The 13,109-nt window shown below is 38.4% G+C and overlaps 1 protein-coding gene across 1 annotated transcript in view; it reads right to left on the reverse strand.

The window, feature by feature from the left end:
• Positions 1-13,109, reverse strand: part of LOC140197010 (uncharacterized) — a 227,344-nt gene that overhangs the window by 14,336 nt on the left and 199,899 nt on the right. Inside the window, exons 81-86 of the mRNA XM_072256942.1 lie at positions 11,904-12,063; positions 11,683-11,781; positions 10,071-10,181; positions 8,653-8,847; positions 7,302-7,399; positions 2,471-2,523 (exon numbers count right to left, since the gene is read on the reverse strand). Of these exons, the coding sequence (XP_072113043.1) occupies positions 2,471-2,523; positions 7,302-7,399; positions 8,653-8,847; positions 10,071-10,181; positions 11,683-11,781; positions 11,904-12,063 (716 nt within the window). The remainder of the gene's footprint in view (positions 1-2,470; positions 2,524-7,301; positions 7,400-8,652; positions 8,848-10,070; positions 10,182-11,682; positions 11,782-11,903; positions 12,064-13,109) is intronic.

Here is a 13,109-nt window from a genome sequence, read left to right on the forward strand (position 1 = left end):
GTAGATCATCCACATAAGGGCTAATCAGATGGGGATCTCAGTCCTGGGAGGAGATTGCAGGGGGTTTGAAGGGGATTATTAAATCTTTGCTGACCATGGGAGAGGTGTCAGATAACTGAAGGATGGCAGGTATGGCGTCTTTACTCAGGAAGGAGAGAGAGAGCCAGGATTAGTTGGGTAATTACAGCGCTGGGAGCCTAGTATCAGTAGAAGGGAAATTACCGGAAAAACTTCTTAGGAACAAAATTAAACTACTTTTGGACAAGGAAGGGTAATCAAAAATAGTCAGTATGTCTTTCTTAGCAGGAAGATCCCGTTAGAGCTGAACTTTACAGTCTGATAACAAAACGTATACATAAAGTCAATATGGATTTCAGTGGAGCCTTGGACGAAGTTTCACATGGAAAGCTGCTCCAAAATACAAGAGCACAGAGGATCCAAGAAAAGCTGATAAATTGGATCCTAAACTGATTTGGCATGGGGTGATGGTAGAGATTTGTTTTCTTCTGACTGAAAGCTTGTCTCATCTGGTGTACCTCAGTGTTTGTTATATACCTTAATGATTTGATTATGAGTGCATGAGATATAATAGGAAGTTTGCAGAATGCATGAAAATTGGTAGTGATACAACAAAGGGCAGATACTGGAAAAAGAAGCCAATAATAAACTGCTGGAAGAACTCAGCAGATGAGCTAGTAAGCCAGAAGTGAGGTGCAGAATGTGGAGGCTAGTGGGATGGTAGGTAAGGACAAGGGGAACTCTATCCTTGTTATGGCAACAGGAAGATGGAATAAGGATGGATGATAGGGATTGCGGGAGATATGGTAGAGGAAGGTAAAATCCTATTCTTTAACATCTCAGATGCTCTGGAATGGAAAGCCTCATTTGGAATATAGATGCAATGAAGATGGAGGAACTGAGAAAAAGGAATAACATATTTGCAAGTGACAAGGTGGGAAGAGATATAGTCAAGATGTGAGGGTCAGCAGGTTTATAAAAGATATCAGTAGACAGTCTGTCCCCAACAATGGAGACAAAGAAATCGAGTAATAGGAGAGAGGTGTCGGAGAAGGACCAAGTAAATTTGAGGGCAAGGTAGAAATTGGAGACCAGGTTAATGAAATTGATCAGCTCAGCATGGGTGCAGGAAGCAGCACCAATGCAGTGTAGTGCAGAAAGAGTTGGGGAACATGGACTATTTCATATAGCCAAGAAAAAGGCAGGCATAGCTGGGACACATGCAGGTGTCCATGGCTTCAACTTGATTGGGGAGGGTATAAGAAGTATGCCAGATATATATAGATGGCCAAGGAATGGACAGAATAGGGATGGTAAGATAGGTCAAAATCAGGCTATAAAGAGGTACACTTGATGGGATAATGACAGGCAGAAACAATGTGTCCCCCAGGGCAGTCCTGCTTACGGATCTTGGGAATGTGATAGAAGCAGGCAGTGTAAGCTTGAGGAACTATCAAATTGGAGGAATTCTGGAGGATAGATCACTTAATGCAATGAGATCTTGTAATGGTCCATGAGATGATGGTGTTTGTTCCTGGGATCATGGCCTGAGGAGGTGTTTGAGTGTTACAGCCTGGATTTTGCGAGGTTGAGCTTAGTGCACCAAACCACAATGGCACTACCTTAATCTGTGGGTTGCCTGACAGCGTTGAAATTGGTGCAAAGTGGGTGGAGTGCTGAGTATTGAGAGGAGATGATTCTGGAATGGGAAAGGGGGATGGAGAATGCAAGGAATGTAGGAAACCTTTCTGTATTAAACTAAAGGGCATAGGTTCAGTGTGAATTGGAAAGTGGTGGAGACAGGATATAGGGAAGAATATTTCACCTAGAGGTGGCTGGAGTTTGGAACCCCAGTCTGAGTAGGTGGCGGGATAGACACACTTAAAACATTCTGGTTGAATGCTTGAATTGCCAAGTCATAGAAGGCTGCAGTGCTGGCAAATGGGATGAGAATTAATTTGCCTCTATTCGTCCATGCTTTTTCATATATTCCCAATAGTTTTCTTTTTCAATGGTAGTAGTTGTCACCTTGATCGAGGCTCTTCATAACTTTTAACAATTAGAAGTACTTAGGTGAATTTTCCAAATAAACTTAATTGGAAGCAATAGCCCAATAATTTATTGCCCATTGATAGCTATTACAGCCACAATATCATCAGCATAATGATTTGATTGGACAGATCTGGACACATTGAACTTTCATGCAGAAAACCCATCTTTAGTGGAGCCCACAGCATATTTACAGAAGTGGTTGTCTCCAATGAAAAGAACACTACGCAGTAACAAATCCACGGGAACAGAAAACATTAAAATAAACTTGTGTGTAATACTGGCCAATCATTCATTATGTGAATGATGAAGTTGAACTCTAACCCATAAATGTAGGGTAATAATAAATAAATTTAACTTTAATCCTTTCAAAATAAACACAAAAATAGAGATCTGTACCTACCAGTAACGAGGTTCTGAAATATTATTAAATTGCTGCACTTCCTTTTCAAGTACCTAAAACATTTAAAAGATTTTTTATTTTTATTTATTTTCATGGATAGACATATTATTAAACATGCTGAAGTAGAAATGTATTTGACTGTGTAAACAAACTGTGTCCTGCACAGACACTTGGCAGAGTATCTGGAGCAGTTATGCAGATTGCCACAATGGGCAATGGGCAGTCTAACACAATGGGCTGAGCACAGATGTCGCAAACACTTAGTGCTCTGTAAGTGTCATGAGTTATCATCAATGTTTTCAGAAGCAGAGTGAGTTCTGAGCTACAGCCTCCTCTGTGGTTCGAGCTGTTGAAGTGGTAGATTCCACTGGGAATTGCTACCTCAAATGGTGCTTCGGGGAAGTACTGCACTTTACTGGTGGGTATGGATATGAACCTCTGAGTTAAAGATTTTGAAGATTAGCTTTATTTGTCACATATACATTGAAACATAGAGTGAGATACAGTCTGAGGATGTCCTGGCGGCAACCTGCTGGTCTCACCACACCAACACAGCATGCTTACCACTTACTAACCCTAACTGTAGGTCTTTGAAACGTGAGAGGGAACTGGAGCATCTGGAGGAAACCCACATAGTCATGGGAAGAACATATTAACTCATTATAGATGGTGGCAGAAATTGAACCAGGATCCCTGATGCAGTGAAAAAAAATTACCCTAACCTTCAAGACTTCCTTACGAGTTCTTTTGGGATATTGAAATGCCGGACAACAGGAGTAAGGATGCTGGAGGTTATGGTCTCCAGCAGTAAAGATGAATAATTAACAATTTTCATGCAAAATGTAACAAATCTCTTGTCAGGAAACAAGTCAAGCTGTGGCTCAGAAAGGGATGGGTTCTTTAACTTGTGCAGGTTGAGATCTTCACCCTCCTGTAAAGAACTCAGTTAAGATTCCTTCAGTTTTGTATTCATGGTGCAGCTTTGCAGCATGCTAATATTTGTGTGCTTTACACTAACTGATGCTAGTCAAACACACTGAAAAGATTCTTGACAAATATTGGTATCTGCATAGAGCACTTTGAAGTAATTTACTGAAGAATTATGCATGTAGAGAACTGCCTACCACTTCCAGCAAAATTTTAACGACATTGTGCACAAAAGCTTGCACTACGTAAAATAGTTTTCTTTGCTTACTGCAATATCTTTGTACATTTGTTTTGGAACTATATGGACATAATCTGCTTCTTGGTCCATTATTTTATTACAAGGGAATAGAAATGGTACATCTTGACCCTCGGCTTGAAGAGTGGTCCTGCGATTTTGAGGCTTGAATCAAGTTTATTTTCATGTCCACATGTACAGTAAGGTACAGGTACAATGAAAACCTTGGCTTGGACAATCCATAAATTACAGATACAAGGTAATGAAGTGAGGGGAACATACTAATATGTCAGGGTATGTAGAGATAAGGAAAGAGCTGGTCATGGTCTTGGTCTCTACAAGATTGTTAGGGTAGATGAGTCCTCAGGTGCTGATGGGATACACATCAACTTATTGAGAAAGACAATGATATTGCTGGAAACTTGACCAAGATCTGTGTGTCTTCTCTAGCGACAGGTGAGGTCCTGGAGTACTGGTGAATTACTGATGTTGTTCCTTTTTTGTCCCCCCAAGGATGAAAATGGGGACAATTGAAATTAGAACTGGAACTAGTTTATTGCTGTTATGCACACTGTTCGTACAGATTGATTCATTGAATTGAAGTCTTAGAGACAGAATTTAGATTTAAAAAGGTAGAATAATTATAACAGAAGTGTAGAGAGCAGCCTGCAATGCGTTGCAACACTCTGCCACACACCATCTTGGGTAGACTTGATATCATAGACCAGTGAGTCTCGCATCAGAGGCTATTGGAGAGGATTTTTAGGGATGTGTTTTACAAATATTTAGAATAGCATGGCCTAATTATGGACAGCCAGCATGGCTTTGTGCAGGGCAGATCATTCCTTATTAACTTGATTAGGCATTTCGAGGAGGTGACAAAGGTGATTGATGTAAGTAGAGCAGTAGATTTTGTGTAGAAGGATTTTAGTAAGGCATTTGACAAGATCCCTCATCCAGAAGATTAAGATGTATTGGATCTATGATATCTTGCCACTTGGATATCATAGACTAAAAAATGATATATTTTGAATGAAAAAGTGGATGGTTTGGTTATCCAGTTTTTAGGTGATACACAGATTGCTGACATTGTGGGTAGTGTAGGATATAGTGAGCCAAAAATAGGTTGCAAAAGTGTGGAAAGATAGCAACTGTAGTTGAACCCAGACAAATGAGGGGGTTGCACTATAAAGGAAAAGAACACAGCCTCAAAAACACTGATGTACCAAGGGAATCATAAACACCAGAGATTTGCTGTATGTGTTACAAGGTACAGAGAGAACTTGGGAACTCTGTACATGGCTGCACAGGGAGGGAAAGGCGGCTTATGGCATGCTTGCATTTATTAGCTGAAGCATGAGTCAGAAAACTATGTTGCAGCTTTATAGAGCTCTGGTTAATCTGCATCTGGAATATTGCATTTATTTCTGGTTGGTGCCTGGAATGGGCTGCCGGGATGATGGCAGAGGCAGATACTGTATGCATGTGAGTATCCAGAGGGATATGGACCATGTTCTGGCAGAAGGGTTAGTTTAATCAGATAGCATTAGCTTAATAAATTTGGCACATGATTTGTGGGCCTTAGGGCTTGTTCCTGTGTTATTCTGCTCAGCATAAACATAGAATAGTACAGCACAGTACAGGCCCTTTGGCGCACAATGTTGTGCCGACCCTCAAACCCTGCCTCCCATATAACCCCCCACCTTAAATTCCTCCATATACCTGTCCAGCAGTCTCCTAAATTTCACTAGTGTATCTGCCTCCACCACTGACTCGGGCAGTGCATTCCTCTCTGAGTAAAAACCCTTCTTCTAATATCCCCCTTGAACTTCCCACCCCTTACCTTAAAGCCATGTCCTCTTGTATTGAGCAGTGGTGCCCTGGGGAAGCGGCGCTGGATATCCACTCTACCTATTCCTCTTATTATCTTGTACACCTCTATCATGTCTCCTTTCATCCTCCTCCTCTCCAAAGAGTAAAGCCCTAGCTCCCTGAATCTCTGATCATAATGCATACTCTCTAAACCAGGCAGCATCCTGGTAAATCTCCTCTGTACCCTTTCCAATGCTTCCACATCCTTCCTATAGTGAGGCGACCAGAACTGGACACAGTACTCCAAGTGTGGCCTAACCAGAGTTTCATAGAGCTGCATCATTACATCGCGACTCTTAAACTCTATCCCTTGACTTATGAAAGCTAACACCCCATAAGCTTTCTTAACTACCCTATCCACCTGTGAGGCAACTTTCAGGAATCTGTGGACATGTACCCCCAGATCCCTCTGCTCCTCCACACTACCAAGTATCCTGCCGTTTACTTTGTACTCTGCCTTGGAGTTTGTCCTTCCAAAGTGTACCACCTCACACTTCTCCAGGTTGAACTTCATCTGCCACTTCTCAGCCCACCTCTGCATCCTATCAATGTCTCTCTGCAATCTTTGACAATCCTCTACACTATCCACAACACCACCAACCTTTGTGTCATCTGCAAACTTGCCAGCCTACCCTTCTACCCCGACATCCAGGTCATTAATAAAAATCATGAAAAGTAGAGGTCCCAGAACCAATCCTTGTGGGATACCACTAGTCACAACCCTCCAATCCGAATGTACTCCCTCCACCACGATCCTCTGCCTTCTGCAGGCAAGCCAATTCTGAATCCCCCTGGCCAAACTTCCCTGGATCCCATGCCTTCTGGCTTTCTGAATAAGCCTACCGTGTGGAACCTTGTCAAATGCCTTACTAAAATCCATATAGATCACATCCACTGCACTACCCTCATCTATATGCCTGGTCACCTCCTCAAAGAACTCTATCAGGCTTGTTAGACACGATCTGCCCTTCACAAAGCCATGCTGACTGTCCCTGATCAGACCATGATTCTCTAAATTCCCATAGATCCTATCTCTAAGAATCTTTTCCAACAGCTTTCCCACCACAGACGTAATGCTCACTGGTCTATAATTACCCAGGCTATCCCTACTACCTTTTTTGAACAAGGGGACAACATTCGCCTCCCTCCAATCCTCCGGTACCATTCCGGTGGACAACACAGACATTATGCTACAACTACATGTATAGCATTTTCTAATGTTTAAGAGGGAAGGTGCCGAAAAAACTACAGAAAAGAACTTGTATGATTACATCTTTAACACTTTTTTATCTTCTATTTTATGGATATTATTCTCAATCTGATTTTGAGACACTTTTCTTTTAGTTTTGATATCTATCTAGAATACTAACTCACTCTTAACATCTTATTCAGTTTTAAAAAATGATAATGAATCAATCATTAATATGTTTAGGGTTATATAGAAGTGATAACTGCAATCTCCCTCAATAGTTCTGACCTGATTCACTTTGAAAATAAAACTTTAATGTTTCTAAGTGTCTAATGGGTTGGGCTACAAGTTTTTCAAACTTTGCTTTGTGTGATACCCAAGTAGTGTGAGACTATTTCTCATTCTTGATTTGGGATAATCTAACATTAGATGCTTGTGACAAAATCTGTGCTATATTTCTGCTTCACATTGACAAATACCATAGTCAATATTTGTAAACACCTACAAGAAATTATCATTCTTAGATCATTTACACTCATGCAGATATTCAAATGCCACTGTCAACAAATAAATGTTCAATGAAAAATGAGAAAATAAAATGATCATACCTTTTGTCTGATGCTCTCAGCCAAATTTGGGTTAATTTCTGAAATTTCGTTAACATTTGTTAAAGTCAATGTGATATTGACTACTCTCTTGGGAAGATCTGGAAGTAAAAACATCGAAACATATTTTCTCACAACTAACATTTAATAGTGCTGTTATACTGTATACCTAATTCCAAAAATATGAAATTATGTCTTGATGTCTGGCTGACCTTTTCCATTTATCATTTATTGAATGTGTAAACTAGCCCTGGGAAGGGGAAGTTCCTTCATTGTTCTTATGACAGAATAATCTATCATAAAACTGTTTAATTAAATGTCCCTCTTCAACAGAGTTCTAATAGCAGCTAAGGCTGGGACTCTTTGTAACAAAATTATTGATTCCCACTATTCCCTTGAACATAAAATGTTATATTTTCATCAAATTAGAAGTTCATAGCTTCAAAATTTACATTGTAAAATAAATCATATTTATTAGTACAATACACACAAAATGCTGGAGGAACTCAGCAAGCCAGGCAGCATCTAAGGAAGAGTAAACAGTCGATGTTTTGGGCCGAGACCATTGACCAGGACATTTTCCATTGATGCTGCCTGGCCTGCTGAGTTCCTCCAGTATTTTGTGTGTATTGCTTTGATTTCCAGCTTCTGCAGATTTTCTCTCATTTATATTGATCTGTATTCTGATATAGACTGAAATTATTTTCTGGCTCTTATGTTCTAACGGTAACTGTGATCAAATTTTGGTCATGGAATTGCAACAACTCTGACTCAGATTAATCTGCAATGGGCAGAGGAACCGCTTTGCTAATTATATATCAAGTTTACATGATAGATTTTCATTAACTCAGATTAACTTTTTATAGATTTAACACTGAATTTTGTGAGACACCATGCAAGTCCAAACAAACACAATAAATATAGAAATGTGTTCAAACCAACACAAACATATAAAATACATTCTTTGGTACTGCTCAGTAAGTTCATCCAGAAGCATACATGTTCCAGCATAATTTGCTCTTGATGGAATATTCTTGCGTCTGAGTTTTCTACAATGTAATGTGAAGTCATAGAGATCTTGAGGATCTGGAAGCTTCCTTTTAAGTTTACTGTATTTTTGTTTTAACTTTTAAACTTCATTGTCATCTATGATTTCAATGTGTCAAATTGAACATTGATTGTTTGTGGTTTTTGTATTGCTATATTTATGCTCTATTCTTGGTTGGTGCAGCTGTAACAAAGCCCAATTTCCCTTGAGATCAATAAAGTATATCTATCTAAATATCTGACTTGTACAACATTGAAATAGTCCTATTTGCATTAAATAAATTTACACAAACAAATAGTAACACACCTGGTGACTGTTCTGCAGTGAGTACCAAAGATACAAGTGTACACCGCTCTCCTGTATACGGACTTGGGCACCGGCAGACAGGTGTGCAGTTTAGAGAAGGATTGAGAGAGCAGGTTCCAAAATTCCTGCAGAATGTGGGAGAGCACTGGAAAGAGTCACATGGTCCGGGCAATGGTGTGCAGGTTGTTCCATTTCCTGGAGAAAAAGAACATTTTAAAGGAAAATTTTATGTTCTAAACTTTTGCAGCTATTGCAAACTTTTAAAAGATTAGAGAGCTTTAAGTTATTTTCACAAGCAAAAACCATCGCTGTTTAATGTTATAGTGGCTTTCTGTTGAATAGAAAATATATCAGTAAGAAACAGCGTACAAATGAGGAAGATAACAAGGCTTGCACTGAAATTAATGGGTGTTTTTTAAAAAAAATTCAGAATCCCTTCTCAAAATATCTGCAAGATATTATTAATACCTACACCAAGCATGTTAAGTTAGCTTTATTATCCCTGGAAGTAATTACAGTATCCTCCACTTTGCTCTGGTAATGCATCTTAAATCAACAACGGGAATGAGAATGCTTTTAACTAACATGTCAGGTAATCAGTGTGAGGGATAATCTAAAGTCCCAAGCAGGGATTTATTTCTCTTTTCTCTGGTTAAGATAATGCTGTTTTGGGATCCTGCTTACAATGAAAATTGTAGGACAGCAGGGAAAAAAGATTAGAGTGAAGTTAGTTGCATGCATTCTTTAAATTATTATTTATTATGAAGGTTGGCAGATAATTTTACATATTTTAAACATTTAAAACCAAGGTATGTTATAATTCATTCTTTTAATCCAGAAATATGTAAAAGCTACAATTGCCTTGATAAGTGACAAAATGGTATCTGAGTTTTGCTGTTTTTCGGTCATTTTAAAGCCCTGCTGTTATTCCAGGTCTAGCACTCAACTCCAGGAACATGTTGACAATGAGACTGATCTCCCCAGATCCCAAGAAGTTCAGGATAATGGGAAGATTGACCAACATACATTTCCCTTCAGGAAAATTCAGAATTCTTTTTCAAAATTATCAACATAAACCTTTGTTAATTAGCTGGGTTTTACTTGTGTGACAAAACTCTTGAAAGGGTATTGTAGATACCCTATATCTTATGGTCCAGATACTAGGGTCAGACTCCATAATTCAGATCAGAGTGTAGTCAATGAGTGGCCAATAAGTTCAGATCTTCTGCAATCCTAGTAAATGCTAGTGTTTGTGTTAAGAAATCACTTGGAACAGCTAGTAAATCACTGCAAAATAATTGCTAAATTTTGAAACACGGTTGTATATTTTGGATCAGCTAACATTTAGACATGGATTAAAATAAACACAGAAACTAAAATGAAGAAACATTTCTAAAAATAATTAATCACAATCTTACCTGTAAATCGTTCATTACAAATGCATTTGAATTTTCCTCCTGTGTCTTTGCAGACAGCATTAGGTGAACATGTTGAACATTCAGTAATGTCACTGCAATATGTCCCATTGCCTAGAAGTGTTTAAAACATTGATTTCATTATTGTAAAGTATGGAGCAATCATAAACGTTTATCACTTTATGGTCTTTGATTTTTCAGAAAGTAGTTTCATCTTACGATCGTCATGATGCCATCCTTCATGCATCCTATCAAGTCAACAACCTCAAGGAGAATTAAGTAGTCTTTTGTTACTTACTAAGTCAATGCAAGCATAAAATATTTCAGTTGAGTAGTCCACCAGTTTTTTTGTACATCTTTGCAGCTATGCATCTGCAAATTTTAGAGGGTTTGACCCTGAAATCATTGACTTGCTGAAAACCCAAAGATTCAATGTGAAAAGTAGAAAATTGCCAATCATATGGTTTCTCAGAATACCAGATTGTTCTGCTCTTCAGGAAATTAATTTATGTTTATCTATGTGATTAAGCATATTCAGCTTTCATTTTAATGAGCAGTTTCAGATCTATATTAGGTCACTTCCAGTGCAGTCAGAAACTAGTAAGTATAAAAACACATTAGCTGGCAGAAGGCCGAGGTTTATGTTAGAAGCTAAAGAAGTTTCATCTAAAGCCACCCTGTTGTTTCCCCAGTAGGAACATTGCTTGTAAGTTCAAGTTATATTATTTAGAAGTTTATCTAAGGTATCAATAAGATTTTGCTGAAATAGAATGTAATTTTTGAGTTTTTGAAATGCTAGTGGTTTATACAAACTATTTTCCTATACTATTACTTGTCAGAATCTTGTAATATGTACCTGCAGGAAACATAACTAAGTTCTTACTTACCTGTGAATATTAACTTGTGTGAATAGAACACGATAATTGCAATGTATTTTGTTATTTTTCATTTTTTTTTCACTATGTCATGCAATTGAGTCTGCAATAAATCCAAGGAACTAGGGCACGACATCCTGACTGTCATATCATTTTTGAATGGAGTTGGGTTGACTGAAATATTTGATGTTACAATACCTCAGCAAGGGCAGCACACATATGAATGGCAATTTTCTACTTTTAGTACATCTTTTTGCCCTGCTGGTATTTTGAATGTCTCTGTATCTTCATGTGCTATTGCTAAATTTGTAAATACACTTCATTCAACTTGATCTGCGATTTCTGAGCTGCTGGAATACTGCATTTCAAATCAACATAAGAAAACAGAACACAAAAATGTGGTGTTAATAGAGGCTTTTTGGGTGTGTGGCAGCAATTTTTGAAAGCTTGCAAAACAAAAAGATGATTAGCAAATTTATATATCATTGAGCCTTTGGTGGGGGGCTGAAAAGGGGTTAAAATAATTAACTAATCAATTGGAAACACTTGGATCACAATATGAGTTTAAGAATGAATGGACATATAGGCAAATGGCAAACATAGACAATCTTTTGATAGAGATGTAATAAAGGGAGAAATTTATAAAATTATACTAGAACTATGTGTTTAATTGATTTATGTTTACGGAATGATACTACTAGAGAAACAAGTTTATTATATATCATTTAGATCACACCTACCTGAAAATCTATCATTGCAAGTACAATTATAACTTCTCACAGTATTAATACATGTTGCATTTGGAGAACATGGGTTTTCGTCTTTGCACTCGTCTATGTCTGTTGGGATATATATATATTCACAATTTAGCTTGAATAAGATCTGTACAATTTATGCTTCCAGAATGGCATTACAACATTTGTTCATTTTTTTAAAAGCGGTAAAATTAAAAATATGTTACCCAAACACTGTATTCCATCGCCACTCAATCCAGCAGGACATGATCCACACCCAGACGAGGAGCAGTTTACTCCAGTGAAGCAGGTGAGGGCCTGACAAGTATCAACTGAAGATCGGCAGCTCAAACCAGTGAATCTATCTTTACATATGCATGCAGTTAACTATAAAAGAAAAATTTCAAGTGTTTTATATATTATTCCCAATAAGTTTTTACAGGTTACACAAAGTGGAGGATTCTGAGAAGGTACAACATGCAGAATTAATAATGTGTAATTCACGCTGAGTTTCATTTTGGTACTGGCAATGAAATGGAAACGTGTTCAGATGGACCAGGTGGTCCATAAGACAGTAAAATTCAAAGCCAGGATGCCAGAAGTGATGGGATTCATATGACTGTTTTCCTTAGTATTTATGTATGTCAGGTAGATTTAAGAGGACACACAAGAATTGTGCAACCTTGGGCTGATTGTGGTGGCTATGCTAACAGGAACTCTAACCCATCTGTATCACTCTGGTACTACATTAGGTAATCTTGCTGTGACTGGTTTTTGAAACATGGAAATATGTCAGTGTTTCTCCTTGGTACTACTTTATCAGAGTATCTCCAAAGAATCTCAGTGAGCTCAAATAATAAGCTTGGGAATCATTTTTAATTTACTTCCAGCTGTTGCTGTAACTGCCTCTATTAAGAGTTATACCTTTTGGCCAAACAATTTTTCTTATTTCTTCTTGACGTACAGCATGGAAGGGCCAGAAAGGCCTCTTTGAGTCATGCCGCCAAGCAATACCCCGATGTGTGGCTAGGTATAGCTTAAATACCATCTACAAATTTCCTGAGATTGTTGGTAGAATCTCAGGTGGTGACGAGAGGGCGTACAGGAGTGAGATATGCCAACTAGTGGAATGGTGCCGCAGCAACAACCTGGCACTCAACGTCATTAAGATGAAAGAGCTGATTGTGGACTTCCGTAAGGGTAAGACGAAGAAGCACATACCAGTCCTCATAGAGGGATCAGAAGTGGATAGAGTGAGCAGCTTCAAGTTCCTGGGTGTCAAGATCTCTGAGGATCTAACATATCAATGTAGTCATAAAGAAGGCAAGACAGCGGCTATACTTCATTAGGAGTTTGAAGAGATCACTGCATCACTGTCTGGTATGGAGAGGCTACTGCACAGGACTGAAAGAAGCTGCAGAAGGTTGTAAATC

This window comes from Mobula birostris, chromosome 4, assembly GCF_030028105.1.
Source record: "Mobula birostris isolate sMobBir1 chromosome 4, sMobBir1.hap1, whole genome shotgun sequence".
NCBI lineage: Eukaryota > Metazoa > Chordata > Chondrichthyes > Myliobatiformes > Myliobatidae > Mobula > Mobula birostris.